The following is an 18,256-nucleotide window of genomic DNA, read 5'->3' on the forward strand; positions in this document are numbered from 1 at the left end:
GCATTGTTTATATGAATTCTTATGCTGCTTGTTTTTAAATATGCTGTATGGCAAAATACTGTTTATTTGTATAAAGTGTTAAGGAAGTAAAAGACTGCTTATTGTTTAAAGTATTAAGAAAGTAAACTGTTGTTAATATGTATTGCTGTTTCTAAATGTTAGTAAAAGGCTACATTTTTTTCTGGTGAAGGGTGACCTTTGACCTAGAGATAACTGACCTAGAAACTACTGAAAGGATCAGCATAGTGATATATTTTTTTTCTTTCTCTTGTTGTAAACTTAAGCATTAAGCACAATAACTGGTAACGGAGTACAACCATTCTAGTTAATGTGTTTTTTTGCAAAAAGATTCAATAATTAATTGCTCTTAAAGGTAAAGGTATTGTATTTTTTTATTTTTATTATTTTTTATTATTTTTTTTTTATTATTTTTTTTGTGTTGTATTGTATTTTGTTGTAAAAGTTTTTAAAGATAAGTTAGGAGTTGAGAATGGGCAAATCCCAGTCTAAACAATTTCCATCACCTAGACCAGGTGAAAATTGTAAAGATTATGTGGGAAGGGTGTCGCCCGATGGGTTTATGTATATTATTCCTTGGGTTCAGAATATGGCAGATTGGACAGAAGCTATGAGAAGCTCTGATCCATTCCCCAGAGAGGGGGATAATGATACATTTCATATGAATATGGTAAAAGGGTTGTGTCTAGGTGATGAAGAGGCATTTCCATGGTATAATGGTGATCCAAGATGGAATATGGATTATATGAAAAAGGGTAGGGAAAATTGGCTGACTGTTGCTCCATACTGGCGATATATTGATATAGATGGGAATAAAAAGAAGGGTAAAAGTGAGAAGCAAAGACAGAAAGCATATTCACCCCCCCCCTGCCCCATATAATGCCCCTCACCTACCTTTGCCATCATATAACAGACTATATCATAGCCTCCCATCCCCTAGTGACATAGATCTAGACTATTGCTATTGCCTCTGCTCAGGTACCCCAGGAATGGACCTTGCCAGGACCTTCTGTAACTCCCCGATACCAGGTCACTAAACCCCCAATTATGCCCAAACCCCCGATTAAGGTTGAACCAGTAACACCTTCCTACCCCCCTACAATAACCCCACAATATAAAAGAGGGAATGAAGAAGTAGAGGAGGAGGAGGAGGCAGCTGTACCAGAAGCTAGTATGCCATTTCTTACTGTGGGAGACCCATTAATTATTAAACCTTTGTCCCCGGGTGAATTAAGGGAAATTACCAAGGGAGCCCCAAACCCCCGTCAACATCCATCAGCTTGTATTATGTATTTAAAAAGAATGTTACAAGGACAAAACATGACACAGACAGATATAAGAATTATTATTGATGCACTTCTAGACTATGACTCTGAATCAGGTTGGGAGTGGGGTAATGTAAATAGTATTAGTAAATTGAGTCGAGATCCAACAATTAACTATGCCCTAAACACACGTGAAGGACTTGATGAAATGTGGACAGAATTAAGTATAGAAATGCATAGAATATGGAAGGATAAACAAAGTATGTCAATTGCACTAGCGTGCAAACAGAATACAAAGGAAACAGTAGTAGAATTTGTTAAGCGTTTTTATAAATGCTGGAAGGAAGAGGCTGGAATGGAATCAGGAGATGCAATGGGCTCTCTGAAGGTCCAGACTTGCATTAGTAATATGCAACCTCAGCTTTCTTTGTTGGTGAAACAACTTGTCTCTGATTGGCCAGAGTTGACTCCAGCAGAATTCTTGAAAAGAATTCATGAAAAAGAAGGGGCAGGTTGTTTTGACATCAGGAAATTAGAAGGAAAAAACGCTGCTTTTTATCAAAAGCAGAGTTTACAACATTGTGATCCATTCCAGGCCAGGGAAAGGGATAATACAGGGAGTAATAGAATGTATGTGAGAGGTAGAGGGAGAGCTAGAGGAAGAGCTAGAGGGAATTATACTTCAAACAGAACACATTGTTTTAACTGTGGGGAACAGGGACATTGGAAAAATGAATGCCCAAAACCCCCTAATAATTCTGGCCCCCCTTACAATCCCTGACAGTATAACAGACAGCCTTACATAGCCCCTGCACCCATGGAGGCACCCAAACACAACATACAATGGCCATAGGGGTGCCTAGAAGGTAGCACTCCAATTTAACAAGTTATCATGAGCAACCGTACTTAGTCCTAGAAGTAGAGGGAGAACCCCTACCATTTCTAGTAGACACAGGAGCTACATGCTCTGCGTTATGCTCAGATATGTATGATGGCATTACTGGAAAATCTGAACCTTCTCTAGGGATTAATGGAGTGCTGACTCAGACTCGCATCACACCGCCACTTGAAGTTAGGGTACCCTGTACTGGCCAACAACTTTTGCACCCATTTCGTATTATAACTGGGTGTCCCCTTAACCTTTTGGGTCGTGATCTTATGGGTCCCCTTGGTTTGAAAGTAGCTGTCACTAGACAGGGTGGGTTAGACGTGAGTCTAGGGTCCACTAACCTGTGTTTTTTTAATGACATATTGACAGATGTCCCATCCTCTGTTTGGGCATCTTCAAAACTTGACGTTGGTTTAGTTCAGTGTACCCCATATAAAGCCAGATTAAAACCTAATACTACTCCAGTGTTTATTAAACAATATCCATTGTCTAGAGAAAAGAAAGAAGGGATAAGAGCCATGATAGAGGAATTCCTTAAACAAGGAATCCTCCGTCCAGTAGTTTCTCCCTATAATACCCCCATAAATCCGATCCCAAAGAAAGACAATGAATATAGGTTAGTACAAGACCTAAGGGCAATTAATGAAATAGTAATCCCAATTGCCCCAATAGTCCCAGATGTTACAACCTTACTCACAGCCATTCCACATGACGCCTGTATATTTACAGTCATTGATTTAGCTAACGCATTTTTTTCAGTCCGATTGGACCCTGAGACACAGCTACTTATGGCTTTTTATTATGATGGGCGTCAGCTTACCTGGACACACCTCCCTCAAGGCTATGTGGCCTCACCTGCGGTCTACTCGCTGGTGCTCCAACGTACCTTGCGGTCATGGACTCCCAGCCAAGGTTCCGTCCTCCTTCAGTACGTCGATGACCTACTGTTGTGTAGTCCTATCCAGGAGGCTAATACAGTAGATACAATAAGTCTGTTAAAACACCTTGCTGCTGAAGGTCATAAAATAGCAAAACATAAGCTACAAGTAGGAGTGACAAAAGTGGATTACCTTGGTTTTGTGCTTTCCCAAGGCCACCGGTCCATTAGTCCCAAACGAATCCAAGCGATTCAACAGATCCCAAAGCCAGTTACTAGAAAGGACATGCTAACCTTTCTAGGTATGATTAATTATTGCAGACAATGGATTCCTGAGTGCTCCCATCATGATTCCATTCTAAGGCAAGCCACAAAAGGGGATAGCCCTGAACATATACAATGGACCACAGACATGACTAAATCCTACATAGCTCTGAAGACTAGCATTATTAGTGCCCCTGCTTTAGGACTACCTGATTATTGTAAACCATTTCACTTGTATGCGAGGGACAATTGTAAAACCATGGCTGCTGTCTGTGCCCAAGAGCATGGTGGAGGCAATATGCGTCCCGTAGCTTTCTTTTCCAAAGTAGTTCCAATACCGGTACAAGGGATGCCGGCGTGTCTCCGAGCATTGGCAGCTTGCGCCATGGCTGTAGAGATGGTTGAAACAATCACATTAGGCCATCCAATAGTACTACACACTAGTCACCAAGTTTTACATCTTGTAAAAAATGTCACTACCCAACACATGACTTCTCAAAGACTTTCTGGTTATGAATGTATATTACTGAATAATACAAATATGACTATTAAATATAGTAGTGTATCCTCAGGGCCAACTCAAATACTTAGTGCCTTACTTACAGGATCACCAGACTTTCCAACAGATCATGATTGTATAGAGGTAATACACCACATTACCACACCAAGACCTGACTTGATGGATAAACCTTTTGACCATGCTGATAATGTGTTTGTTGATGGTTCTTGTTCCCGACCTAGTGATGGTATTTATAAGACAGGCTATGTCGTTGTGCAACTACCAGACATTGTTCTAGATGCAGGCCCCATTCCTTATCCTTCTGCACAAGCTGCAGAATTAATAGCACTTACAAAAGCATGTAAATTGTTTGAAAATAAATCTGTTAACATTTACACTGACTCTCGCTATGCTTTTGGGGTTGTGCACGATTTTGGTATGATATGGAAACAATGTGGTTTTGTTTCAGCAGATGGCAAGACCATCTCTCATACAGACCTGATTAATGAACTTTTAGAGGCCATACAACTCCCAAAGGACATAGCGATCATACATTGCCGTGCACATACATACAAGTCTGACCCTATTTCCTTGGGTAATGCACTTGCAGATAAAATTGCTAAAGAGGCTGCTTATGTTTCTCATACACCCGGATCCACCATCCGTATGTATGCTGTTTTAGCCCCACCTTCATGTCCTACAGACCATATGCTTCTTGAACTCCAGGGACATGCCACTCCTAGTGACATATCTTTCTGGACTACTAATGGGTTAACTTTAGATGAGAATGGTTTGTTTTCTAAAGAGGGGAAGGTGGGCATACCGGAAAGCAGTGCACCACTCTTTATAGCACAAGCCCATGGTGTTGGACACCTAGGTATAAAACCAACAACTAACTTGTTGAAGCAATCTTTCTACATTAGAGGTATAGGTGATCATTGCAAGGCATATATTAATAGATGTGTATATTGCTTACAGACCAATGCAACCATCCCCAATAAAGCCCAGCATGACCACTTACCCCCACCTACAGCCCCATTCACACATCTACAAATTGATTTTACACATATTCCAAAAACTGGCACTAAACCATTATATCTGCTTGTAATAGTTGACCAATTTTCTAAGTGGCCAGAAGCTTTTGTTACCCAGAGGGAAGATGCAAAAACAGTCGCTAAAATTTTAGCCACTGAAATAATTCCCAGATTTGGTTGTCCACTTCAGATTAATTCTGATAACGGTCCAGCGTTCATTAGTAAAATCACACATGAGTTAGTAGAATGGTTACAGATTAATTGGAACTTTCACATTCCCTACCATCCTCAAAGCTCAGGGATTGTAGAAAGAATGAATCGCAATATCAAGGAAAAACTTTTAAAGGCAACAGCAGGTACATGGGTTAAATGGCAAAACTATTTACCTGCTATTTTAGCAGAAATCAGAATGACCCCAAATAGGACAACCAGGTTGTCTCCATTTGAGGTCCTAATGGGTAGACCATTCCCAACTCCATGGGTAAAAGGCCCACTTATCATTAAAAATGGTGATTTAGATTGTATTAAGGAACAATATGTAAAACAATTGATTGATAAATTGAATGGCATCTATGGTGATGTGTCTTCCCGTTTACCTCTTCCCTCACAGGAACCAACTCATCCTTTCAAGCCTGGAGATCTGGTCTGCATTCGCCAGCTGAATAAAGCAAAGAAAGGAGGTTTCCCGTTCAGCAAGCCAGTCACTGTGATCGCTGTAACCAGGACTGCCATACTGACTGACGACAAGGACATCTGGATACACGCTTCACGAGTGAAACTCTGTCCAAAGAGAGGAGAAGCGGGTGACAAGCTATCGGTCACCCCTCACAAAGGAGAAGTGGGTGATAAGGTATCGATCACTCCTCACAAAGACCAGGATGACGATCTCAATCATGGATCCAAGACATTTCTGCAAGATCTTCCTTTTCCTAATGGGGATATTGATCTTTGTATATATCCCAATAGTATTAATAACAGCATGTTATTACTCACCTGAAGATGCTGGACACTTTACACCTATTTGTTTACTATTATTAACATTATTTAACTGTTACATGTCTTGTACTTTACAAAAGAAAATATCAGGTATGATACAAGATGCAGAAAAAGTTCAACTGCAAAATTTAATTAGAGTTAGACCCAGATAGTTTATATTGTAGGAACATTACAGGTTATGTGATCACGATGTGATCAAAGAGGGGAATGATGGGTATATATGGGTGTATGTATGTGTATGTATGTGTATGTATGTATATGTATATATATATATATATATATATATATATATATATATATATATGTGTGTATATGTGTATATATGTATATATATATATATATATATTATATATATATGTTAGATGGGTAATTTGAATCTCACATATTAAGCATATTGAGGGTAACTTTAAATCTAGTATCAAATGTTTATAAAGCAGCATTCCACAAGTTTCTTTTTGTATAAGTTGTAACATATGGTTCTAATATAAGTTCCTCTCTACAAATGGTTATATGGGCATATTCTGTTATGTGCTATAACAACATTCTTATTTCCTGTGGGCCCCTTATGCAGATGTGAAGTTAACTACGTTTTTTATATATTTCCTGGGACCTCATGTATGACGTATACATCACTATAAATTCTTTGTGTGTTCTTCAAATAAACGGGACTTTTGTGAAAACACTCAGTTGCATGTGTGTGTGATTTCAGGGGTCACCCCAGGGCCCTGAAGAAAACGTGTGCCGCACCCTTATCAGCCAGAGCAGAGCTAATCATGGCAAATAGAAGTACAATACATATATTTAGAACTTTATATAAATACATAAAGTGCCAAACCATAGCTGAGAGTGTCTTAAGTAATGAAAACATACTTACCAAAAGACACCCATTGACATATAGCAGATAGCCAAACCAGTACTGAAACGGTTATCAGTAGAGGTAATGGAATATGAGAGTATATCATCGATCTGAAAAGGTAGGTAGGAGATGAATCTCTATGACCGATAACAGAGAACCTATGAAATAGATCCCCGTGAGGAAAACCATTGCATTCAATAGGTGATACTCCCTTTACATCCCTCCGACATTCACTGTACTCTGAGAGGAATCGGGCTTCAAAAATGCTGAGAAGCGCATATCAACGTAGAAATTGTAGCACAAACTTACTTCACCACCTCCATAGGAGGCAAAGTTTGCAAACACTGAATTGTGGGTGTGGTGAGGGGTATATTTATAGGCATTTTGAGGTTTGGGAAACTTTGCCCCTCCTGGTAGGATTGTATATCCCATACGTCACTAGCGCATGGACTCTTGCCAATTACATGAAAGAAATACTCTTCCCACATAAGAAAAAAAAAGTGTTATTCGCATGACCTGACTTCTTAGCAATTGTAAAAAAAAAAAAAAAGGTATATGAGATGTACATCACTGTGTTGCAAAACACCAATATTCCACACTTTTTAGTATTTTTCCAAAGTGTATTTGAATTTGTAAGAATGTACAACGTTACCAGTATGATATGCCCTACTGTTCAAGGGAGAATAGCATGAACAAAAATACATTTTATTCACCTCCCTCTAATCATGGGTGATGTCAATATGCAACCTAGGTTATCTGAAGGAGAGTTGCTGCAAATGTGCAAACGGGTCCTCACTAGAGTGTAATGAAAGTCAGAGTTTAACATGTCGGTACCCATGACTAGAGGCGAATAAGAATAACCTCAATACTTAGCTTAAAAAATATATTTAGTAAACAAATTTTAGCTTGTTGCTATTTCACAAGTATAAATTTGGCTCCAAAAATAGCTGAATGGCACAAAGGGCCACCTTCTTCCGCATTTGGAAGTATCCAAAACCGCAGAATGCACATGCTAATATTTGGTGTTTAATGTCCCTTTAACCATGTATATATGAAGAGAACTAAAAACTTAAATTATGCTTACCTGACATCCGCCATTGCTTCTTTGATGTCTTCTTTCGAGGAGAGGTGCCTAATGTCTTCCTTAGGGACATAGTTGCTTTGCATTGGGTTCATGTTGTGGGTTTGAGCTGTGGTTGCTTTATTTCTACCTTCTTGCTGATCTTTAGGAGCACTCAATGCTGCTTCAGGAGGGAGCAAGTAGCTCTCCATAAGAGATGGTTGTGAGCCCTTTGTCAGCCTTTGTGTTCTTTTGCTGGACATACCAGGGTATACTGATGTGCAGATAGATTTACTTTATTGTAGTGGGGTGTTTAAGGTTGGGGAGCACAATGCTTGAGTAACTAGATGACTTCCTGCTTGACAATCCTATCATCAAATCGGACATAGCTAAAACACTAATAGAATACTTTGACTTAAACACAACGAACTCCCTACAACAAACCACTATCTGGGAAGGACATAAATGTGTCTTGAGAGGTGAGTTAATAAAGCACAAAGCCAAACTCACAAAACAGCATAGAGAGCATTATCAGAAGCTCCTGACACAAGTGACAGAAAGAGAGGAGGTACATAAACAAAACCCAAGAGACAAGACCTTGCAGATAGCACTGAACCAGGCCAGGGCTGACCTTCTGCATTTTCTGCAGGACGAACACCAGAGGCAGGCCCTGATGTTAAGGCAACAATTTTTTGAGCAGGGAGATAAGGCTGTGAAACTGCTGGCTCGAGCAATAACCCAGAAAAAACTCAAAGCACATGTACAAACATTAGTCAATAGTCAGGGAAATGTCAGGGCAGACGTAGCGTCAATAGCAAACATATTCAAGGAGTATTACAGCTCCCTTTATAACCTACAGATAGCAGAACAAGCGCAGGCGGACAAAGGCGCTCTCGACCCTGGACGAAACAATAGCAATGCAGCCCAGCAATACTTAGAGGTACTTGGCACACCTAAGCTCCTTAGCGAAGACTCTGAATCCCTAGAATTTCCATTCACGAGGGAAGAAGTCTTACGGGCAATCAAAGATTTGCCAACTGGTAAGAGCCCGGGACCAGATGGGTTCAGCCTCAAATACTACAAAACCTATGCAGACATTCTAACACCAAATATCTTATCTATTCTCCATAGACTACCGGAATCCCCCGCCATCCCTAGCACTATGCTTGAAGCACACATTGTTGTAATTCCAAAGGCAGGCAAACCCGCTGATAGGCCGGAGAGCTATCATCCCATATCCCTATTAAATTTGATTGTCAAAATAATAGCCAAAATTCTCGCCAATAGATTAAATACATTTCTGCCCCAATTAGTATCAACAGACCAAGTGGGGTTTATCCCTGCTAGGGATGCCCAAGATAATACCCTAAATGTCCTACAACTCATTACATACGCCCACAAGAACGCCATCCCGTTGTCCTTTGCATCAACAAACGCAGAAAAGGCGTTCGACCGGGTGAGCTGGTCATTCATGCGACATGCATTGATTACATTTGGATTTGGACCTAAATTCATTAATAGTATATTCTCTTTATACTCTATGCCCAACGCAAAGGTCCGAGTAAACGGTACCAGATTCCTTTTTTAATTAATAACGGGACGAGACAGGGCTGTCCCCCTGTCGCCACTGCTATTTGCCCTCACCATAGGGACACTAGCTAGCAGCATACGCGCTAACCCAGAAATCAAAGGCATTACAGTAGGAAATGCGGAACACAAGTTAGCGATGTATGCGGCAATAGCGTAGTTCACCAGATATGGATCGGTTTCAAACTTTCTCCTAAACCCCTCAAAATCTGAGATTATGAACATAACAGAGTCCAATAGTACCTTCAAAAGGCTTAGACAACACTGCCCGATAAAAATAGCGTCATCTTCTATCAAACACTTAGGCATCTCCCTCACACCACAGATAAGGGAAATGGTAGATATTAATTATAGGGCAATAAGGGATGAGGTAATGAGAGACCTCGCTAACTCGAAAAACAAAAGTATATCATGGCTTGGCCGCATCAGCGTGGTCAGAATGAACGTTCTTTCCAGAGTCCTTTATGTCCTCCAAACCATACCGATCTCGACATCTACACACTTATTGCACCAAATACAGATGGCCATAGAGGCATACATATGGAACGGGATTCGACCCAGAGTCTGCCGTAAAACTCTATACCTGCCTAGGGAGAGGGGAGGTGCGGGGGTACCCCACTTAGAAACTTATTGGAGGGCTATAAACCTGCAGAGATTGGTAGAATGGTGCCACAACTCAAAGAATAAAGCATGGACGCAGTTAGACTGCAAGATAATTCATAGAGGTAATGTAGGCACGCTGGCTTGGGTGACGCAACCTCGCCGCCCAGTAATAATAGATCATTATCCACTCCTTCAGGAAGTTTTTTCAGTATGGGACAAGACAGTTCGTGTCGAGTCCTTTATATCCACCTGCGGCTCACCTCTGACCCTGGTAAGGGAAAATCCAGACATTGGACTGAGACACAGCTCGCAAGAACATATACGCACTTTCCCATTAACAGATAACACAATAACGCATACATTGCATCAAGGGAAAATAAAGCCCCAGACCGAACTCGCGGAATGGGATAGTCAGACATTTACTTCATGGTTCAGCGTGGCCTATTTCTACTCCACACATAGAGACAAAACACATTTTAATAGGCAAAAAACACCATTCGAAACACTTTGCGTATCTCAACAGCCCCAAGACACCTAATCTCACAACTCTACAGAATGCTTCTCACTAAGGGAGACTCAGCCCTACCAGCCTATGTACACGCTTGGCACAACGAACTTGGAGGGGCTGTTGTGAGCCCTTTGTCAGCCTTTGTGTTCTTTTGCTTGACATACCAGGGTATACTGATGTGCAGATGGATTTACTTTATTGTAGTGGGGTGTTTAAGGTTGGGGAGCACAATGCTTGAGTAACTAGATGACTTCCTGCTTGACAATCCTATCATCAAATCGGACATAGTTAAAACACTAATAGAATACTTTGACTTAAACACAACGAACTCCCTACAACAAACCACTATCTGGGAAGGACATAAATGTGTCTTGAGAGGTGAGTTAATAAAGCACAAAGCCAAACTCACAAAACAGCATAGAGAGCATTATCAGAAGCTCCTGACACAAGTGACAGAAAGAGAGGAGGTACATAAACAAAACCCAAGAGACAAGACCTTGCAGATAGCACTGAACCAGGCCAGGGCTGACCTTCTGCATTTTCTGCAGGACGAACACCAGAGGCAGGCCCTGATGTTAAGGCAACAATTTTTTGAGCAGGGAGATAAGGCTGTGAAACTGCTGGCTCGAGTGATAACCCAGAAAAAACTCAAAGCACATGTACAAACATTAGTCAATAGTCAGGGAAATGTCAGGGCAGACGTAGCGTCAATAGCAAACATATTCAAGGAGTATTACAGCTCCCTTTATAACCTACAGATAGCAGAACAAGCGCAGGCGGACAAAGGCGCTCATACACATTAGCAGACAGAATCACATAACAAACATGATTAAAGTCCCCCCTGATCAATAACCTCCCTCAGGAGATATTAACCCTTGATTCCAAAGATAAAGGAGTCCCACTGAGACCCTGACATTCATATACATTACATACTCATACTGAAAGTAAAATGAAACAATCTTATCGGAATCTACACCGTGGAACAGGAACACGGCCCTTCAAGTTTGACAGATAGTAGCATCGCTTCTGACATGGACTTGAGTGAAGAAAGTAGGCAGCAAAAATCGTCAACGCTGATGGAGCTGTTAATATGAGTCAGGATGGTTTCGCAGAAAGACTCTCCCTGCATCTCCGGACTCTAACTTTCATCCATGCTCTCACTGAGAGGCTGACAGGACTACTTAAAACTCCAGTCTCACCCTCCATAAGAGACTAAACCGAATATTCTGACACTTTTCTGCCAACCTTCTGTTTCGAAAGACAAAGAATGACTGGGAGATGAGGGAAGTGGGGGAGGTATTTTATCCCTTATGAATGCACTAAAATGCAATTTAATTTAAAATGTTATTTCTTATTTATTAAAGAAAAAAAGAAAAACAAATACATTTTTTTGTCCATCTGCATCTTTATTATGAACAATGAACAAAATTTAAAGTAGGTTTACGGAAAAACATTCATTTCACATTTTCACCTGTGTTGTCTGCAGTTTGTTCAAATACAAAATGGTGTTTATATTAATATACTAAAAGATATTGCCTCACATGCTAAAAGTTTTCACATGTAATCTATTTCGGGTCAGTTTATTACAATTATAATGGTAGTCTTTGACTACACTAAAAATGTTTTTTAAAAAATGATGAAACAAATTACATTTTTTTCCAGAAAGAAACTGTAAAAATGGCAAACATTCTGAAACTAAACAAGGTATTTAATGTTAATGCCTGGACTGTAACACTTTGCTATGTAAGGTGTTACAGCTATTGGCAATCAAGGAGTTTAATACTCAAGCAAGATTGGAAGTGGCGTTTCAGTTTCACATATAAAATGGCTAATTCCCAGAAAGCATCTAAGAATCCTTAAGGTAACCTACGTCCAAGCATCAGGTGCTGTGGTCAGACATTGAAGTCTCTAACATCATGTCACTCTCGTTCATCTCAATTTCAAGTGTTTCTTCTGCTGGTGCTCTGGTATCAGAAGATTTAGGTATATGAGATGTCTCCAAGGCAATAATACCACTTTCGTCAAGAGATTGTCTTTCAAAATCAAACTCTTTCTCCTCCCACGGAGGTGAAATAATGTTCTTAAGAGTTTTCATTGTGTGCACATCAAAATCATAACATCGTAATTTGTCCTTAATTTCAGTTCCTAGGAAGATACAGTTGTGTGTTAAATAATATAGAACATACGCTTAATGGCAATAATAATATACATCCTATAAGATAGGGGGCGCCCTAGATTATTAAAGTATAACTATGATATGAAATAATTGTATTGAGTACAAAATTCTAGCAATCAAATCATAACAATCAGATAATAAGTGATAAGAATTTATTATCTGATAAGCCTGATGAAACAGCCTATGTGCTGAGAAACGCGTTGCTTGTTTTTACTGTTTTACTAAGTAAAGTATCAATCTTTTTTATAAACACTTGCTATTGTGTATTATTTGGACCTAACCTGGTCCCCTGGATTTTTTTGCTGATTGCCTGCTGTGAGAACCTGCCATAGTCTGTTGGGTGACTGTATTGATCCCTTCCTGCCTGATTAGCATCAATGAAGATGCTTTACCAAATGTGAATATATTTTCAAATATATACAACATCATCCTCTAGTTCAAAACTGTACTAGGCCATATAGGCACCTTTGTGTTTGCTTGTATCTCCATCACAGAAACACACCACTCTGTCCAAGAGGTCGGTCTGCTGGGTGACTGTGATTGATCCCAGACTGCTTCTGTTGCACTAACTGGAGTGCTTCCTAGATTGTGAGTTTATATTGGCACCACTAGATCACATCTACTCTGTTGAACAAACAATATTGGGCTATGTGGCGCATCTGTCTCTCTTATGTCTAATAATAATATACATACAAACATACATTTATAATCTGACGATAAGCATGGAAAGACTCATGTAATCAGGCCTGAATATGACGTGAGATGCCAGTCAGCTACCCTCGGAAGTGTGAGATTCTGTATGCCGTGCTTACTGTGACTACAGCTCTACTCATTGGAATAACAGACCCTGATTACATGAGGCTTTCCATGCTTATTGTCAGGACTCTGGGTGAGATCCTTTCTTTTAAACATAACTTTGGCTGATTTATACGTCACAGTTGATTGGAGGCTTATTCAGTTATCCTGGTGGACACAGTCCTTGAGTGCCGTATTACCTATCCATATACACATACAGTGGATGACTGCAATTATATGTCTATCTGAAGCCTTAGATTTGACACCTGGCGGATATGATCCTGGAGTGCCGGGTCTTATCTATACAGTTACAACAATTTACTATATGCACATAATATGCTATGCTTTGCTTAAATCTGCATACTAAACTTGAACTGTCGCCATTTGGTTGGATTATGTGCACATAGCTGAAGATATAGTGCTTTCACTTATAAACTTGGATGCCATTACCCTAATACAGTATCTTAACACAGAATCCGCATACTCCAATCCTACTCGCTTGGCATTACTTTGGCTTGTTGCTTTACGCTTGACAATAACTTTACCTGCTTAGCATTATTGTGGCTCTTTGCTTCATGCTTGGAAAAGTTAAAATGCTTTAATTAAAGGGACAGGAAACCAAAACATTTTCTTTCATGGTTTGGATAGAACAAACAATTTTAAAAACTTTCAAATTTACTTCTGTTATCAAATGTGCTATGTTTTTTTTGTTATCCTTTGTTAAAAAGCAGGGGTGTAAGCTCATGAGTGTGCACGTGTCTGCAGAATATATGGATGCAGTTTTGCAACAATGTTATACATAAGCAGGAGCACTCGATGGCAGCACTATTTCCTGTTATGTATTGCTTCAGGCACATGCCCGATACCTACCTAGGTATTTCTTTAACAAAGAATATAATGAGAACAAATCAAAATTGATAATAGAATTAAAAACAGAATTTATGTTTACCTGATAAATTACTTTCTCCAACGGTGTGTCCGGTCCACGGCGTCATCCTTACTTGTGGGATATTCTCCTCCCCAACAGGAAATGGCAAAGAGCCCAGCAAAGCTGGTCACATGATCCCTCCTAGGCTCCGCCTACCCCAGTCATTCGACCGACGTTAAGGAGGAATATTTGCATAGGAGAAACCATATGATACCGTGGTGACTGTAGTTAAAGAAAATAAATTATCAGACCTGATTAAAAAACCAGGGCGGGCCGTGGACCGGACACACCGTTGGAGAAAGTAATTTATCAGGTAAACATAAATTCTGTTTTCTCCAACATAGGTGTGTCCGGTCCACGGCGTCATCCTTACTTGTGGGAACCAATACCAAAGCTTTAGGACACGGATGATGGGAGGGAGCAAATCAGGTCACCTAGATGGAAGGCACCACGGCTTGCAAAACCTTTCTCCCAAAAATAGCCTCAGAAGAAGCAAAAGTATCAAACTTGTAAAATTTGGTAAAAGTGTGCAGTGAAGACCAAGTCGCTGCCCTACATATCTGATCAACAGAAGCCTCGTTCTTGAAGGCCCATGTGGAAGCCACAGCCCTAGCGGAATGAGCTGTGATTCTTTCGGGAGGCTGCCGTCCGGCAGTCTCGTAAGCCAATCTGATGATGCTTTTAATCCAAAAAGAGAGAGAGGTAGAAGTTGCTTTTTGACCTCTCCTTTTACCGGAATAAACAACAAACAAGGAAGATGTTTGTCTAAAATCCTTTGTAGCATCTAAATAGAATTTTAGAGCGCGAACAACATCCAAATTGTGCAACAAACGTTCCTTCTTCGAAACAGGTTTCGGACACAGAGAAGGTACGATAATCTCCTGGTTAATGTTTTTGTTAGAAACAACTTTTGGAAGAAAACCAGGTTTAGTACGTAAAACCACCTTATCTGCATGGAACACCAGATAAGGAGGAGAACACTGCAGAGCAGATAATTCTGAAACTCTTCTAGCAGAAGAAATTGCAACCAAAAACAAAACTTTCCAAGATAATAACTTAATATCAACGGAATGTAAGGGTTCAAACGGAACCCCCTGAAGAACTGAAAGAACTAAGTTGAGACTCCAAGGAGGAGTCAAAGGTTTGTAAACAGGCTTGATTCTAACCAGAGCCTGAACAAAGGCTTGAACATCTGGCACAGCTGCCAGCTTTTTGTGAAGTAACACAGACAAGGCAGAAATCTGTCCCTTCAGGGAACTTGCAGATAATCCTTTTTCCAATCCTTCTTGAAGGAAGGATAGAATCTTAGGAATCTTAACCTTGTCCCAAGGGAATCCTTTAGATTCACACCAACAGATATATTTTTTCCAAATTTTGTGGTAAATCTTTCTAGTTACAGGCTTTCTGGCCTGAACAAGAGTATCGATAACAGAATCTGAGAACCCTCGCTTCGATAAGATCAAGCGTTCAATCTCCAGGCAGTCAGCTGGAGTGAGACCAGGTTCGGATGTTCGAACGGACCTTGAACAAGAAGGTCTCGTCTCAAAGGTAGCTTCCATGGTGGAGCCGATGACATATTCACCAGATCTGCATACCAAGTCCTGCGTGGCCACGCAGGAGCTATCAAGATCACCGACGCCCTTTCCTGATTGATCCTGGCTACCAGCCTGGGGATGAGAGGAAACGGCGGGTATACATAAGCTAGTTTGAAGGTCCAAGGTGCTACTAGTGCATCCACTAGAGCCGCCTTGGGATCCCTGGATCTGGACCCGTAGCAAGGAACTTTGAAGTTCTGACGAGAGGCCATCAGATCCATGTCTGGAATGCCCCACAGTTGAGTGACTTGGGCAAAGATTTCCGGATGGAGTTCCCACTCCCCCGGATGCAATGTCTGACGACTCAGAAAATCCGCTTCCCAATTTTCCACTCCTGGGATGTGGATAGCAGACAGGTGGCAGGAGTGAGACTCCGCCCATAGAATGATTTTGGTCACTTCTTCCATCGCCAGGGAACTCCTTGTTCCCCCCTGATGGTTGATGTACGCAACAGTTGTCATGTTGTCTGATTGAAACCGTATGAACTTGGCCCTCGCTAGCTGAGGCCAAGCCTTGAGAGCATTGAATATCGCTCTCAGTTCCAGAATATTTATCGGTAGAAGAGATTCTTCCCGAGACCAAAGACCCTGAGCTTTCAGGGATCCCCAGACCGCGCCCCAGCCCATCAGACTGGCGTCGGTCGTGACAATGACCCACTCTGGTCTGCGGAAGGTCATCCCTTGTGACAGGTTGTCCAGGGACAGCCACCAACGGAGTGAGTCTCTGGTCCTCTGATTTACTTGTATCCTCGGAGACAAGTTCGTATAGTCCCCATTCCACTGACTGAGCATGCACAGTTGTAATGGTCTTAGATGAATGCGCGCAAAAGGAACTATGTCCATTGCCGCTACCATCAAGCCTATCACTTCCATGCACTGCGCTATGGAAGGAAGAGGAACGGAATGAAGTATCCGACAAGAGTCTAGAAGTTTTGTTTTTCTGGCCTCTGTCAGAAAAATCCTCATTTCTAAAGAGTCTATTATTGTTCCCAAGAAGGGAACCCTTGTTGACGGAGATAGAGAACTCTTTTCCACGTTCACTTTCCATCCGTGAGATCTGAGAAAGGCCAGGACGATGTCCGTGTGAGCCTTTGCTTGAGGAAGGGACGACGCTTGAATCAGAATGTCGTCCAAGTAAGGTACTACAGCAATGCCCCTTGGTCTTAGCACAGCTAGAAGGGACCCTAGTACCTTTGTGAAAATCCTTGGAGCAGTGGCTAATCCGAAAGGAAGCGCCACGAACTGGTAATGCTTGTCCAGGAATGCGAACCTTAGGAACCGATGATGTTCCTTGTGGATAGGAATATGTAGATACGCATCCTTTAAATCCACCGTGGTCATGAATTGACCTTCCTGGATGGAAGGAAGAATTGTTCGAATGGTTTCCATTTTGAACGATGGAACCTTGAGAAACTTGTTTAAGATCTTGAGATCTAAGATTGGTCTGAACGTTCCCTCTTTTTTGGGAACTATGAACAGATTGGAGTAGAACCCCATCCCTTGTTCTCCTAATGGAACAGGATGAATCACTCCCATTTTTAACAGGTCTTCTACACAACGTAAGAATGCCTGTCCTTTTATGTGGTCTGAAGACAACTGAGACCTGTGGAACCTCCCCCTTGGGGGAAGCCCCTTGAATTCCAGAAGATAACCTTGGGAGACTATTTCTAGCGCCCAAGGATCCAGAACATCTCTTGCCCAAGCCTGAGCGAAGAGAGAGAGTCTGCCCCCCACCAGATCCGGTCCCGGATCGGGGGCCAACATTTCATGCTGTCTTGGTAGCAGTGGCAGGTTTTTTGGCCTGCTTTCCCTTGTTCCAGCCTTGCATTGGTCTCCAAGCTGGCTTGGCTTGAGAAGTATTACCCTCTTGCTTAGAGGACGTAGCACTTTGGGCTGGTCCGTTTCTACGAAAGGGACGAAAATTAGGTTTATTTTTGGCCTTGAAAGGCCGATCCTGAGGAAGGGCGTGGCCCTTACCCCCAGTGATATCAGAGATAATCTCTTTCAAGTCAGGGCCAAACAGCGTTTTCCCCTTGAAAGGAATGTTAAGTAGCTTGTTCTTGGAAGACGCATCAGCTGACCAAGATTTCAACCAAAGCGCTCTGCGCGCCACAACAGCAAACCCAGAATTCTTAGCCGCTAACCTAGCCAATTGCAAAGTGGCGTCTAGGGTGAAAGAATTAGCCAACTTGAGAGCATTGATTCTGTCCATAATCTCCTCATAAGGAGGAGAATCACTATCGACCGCCTTTACCAGCTCATCGAACCAGAAACACGCGGCTGTAGCGACAGGGACAATGCATGAAA

General features: G+C 41.4%; 1 protein-coding gene across 1 annotated transcript in view; it reads right to left on the reverse strand.

The window, feature by feature from the left end:
• Positions 1-11,841: 11,841 nt before the first annotated feature.
• CDC16 (cell division cycle 16) overlaps positions 11,842-18,256 on the reverse strand; it is a 139,647-nt gene continuing 133,232 nt past the window's right edge. The window contains exon 18 of the mRNA XM_053707674.1: positions 11,842-12,601. Within this exon, the coding sequence (XP_053563649.1) occupies positions 12,336-12,601 (266 nt within the window). The 3' untranslated portion in view covers positions 11,842-12,335. The remainder of the gene's footprint in view (positions 12,602-18,256) is intronic.

This window comes from Bombina bombina, chromosome 3, assembly GCF_027579735.1.
Source record: "Bombina bombina isolate aBomBom1 chromosome 3, aBomBom1.pri, whole genome shotgun sequence".
In the NCBI taxonomy this organism is placed as follows: domain Eukaryota; kingdom Metazoa; phylum Chordata; class Amphibia; order Anura; family Bombinatoridae; genus Bombina; species Bombina bombina.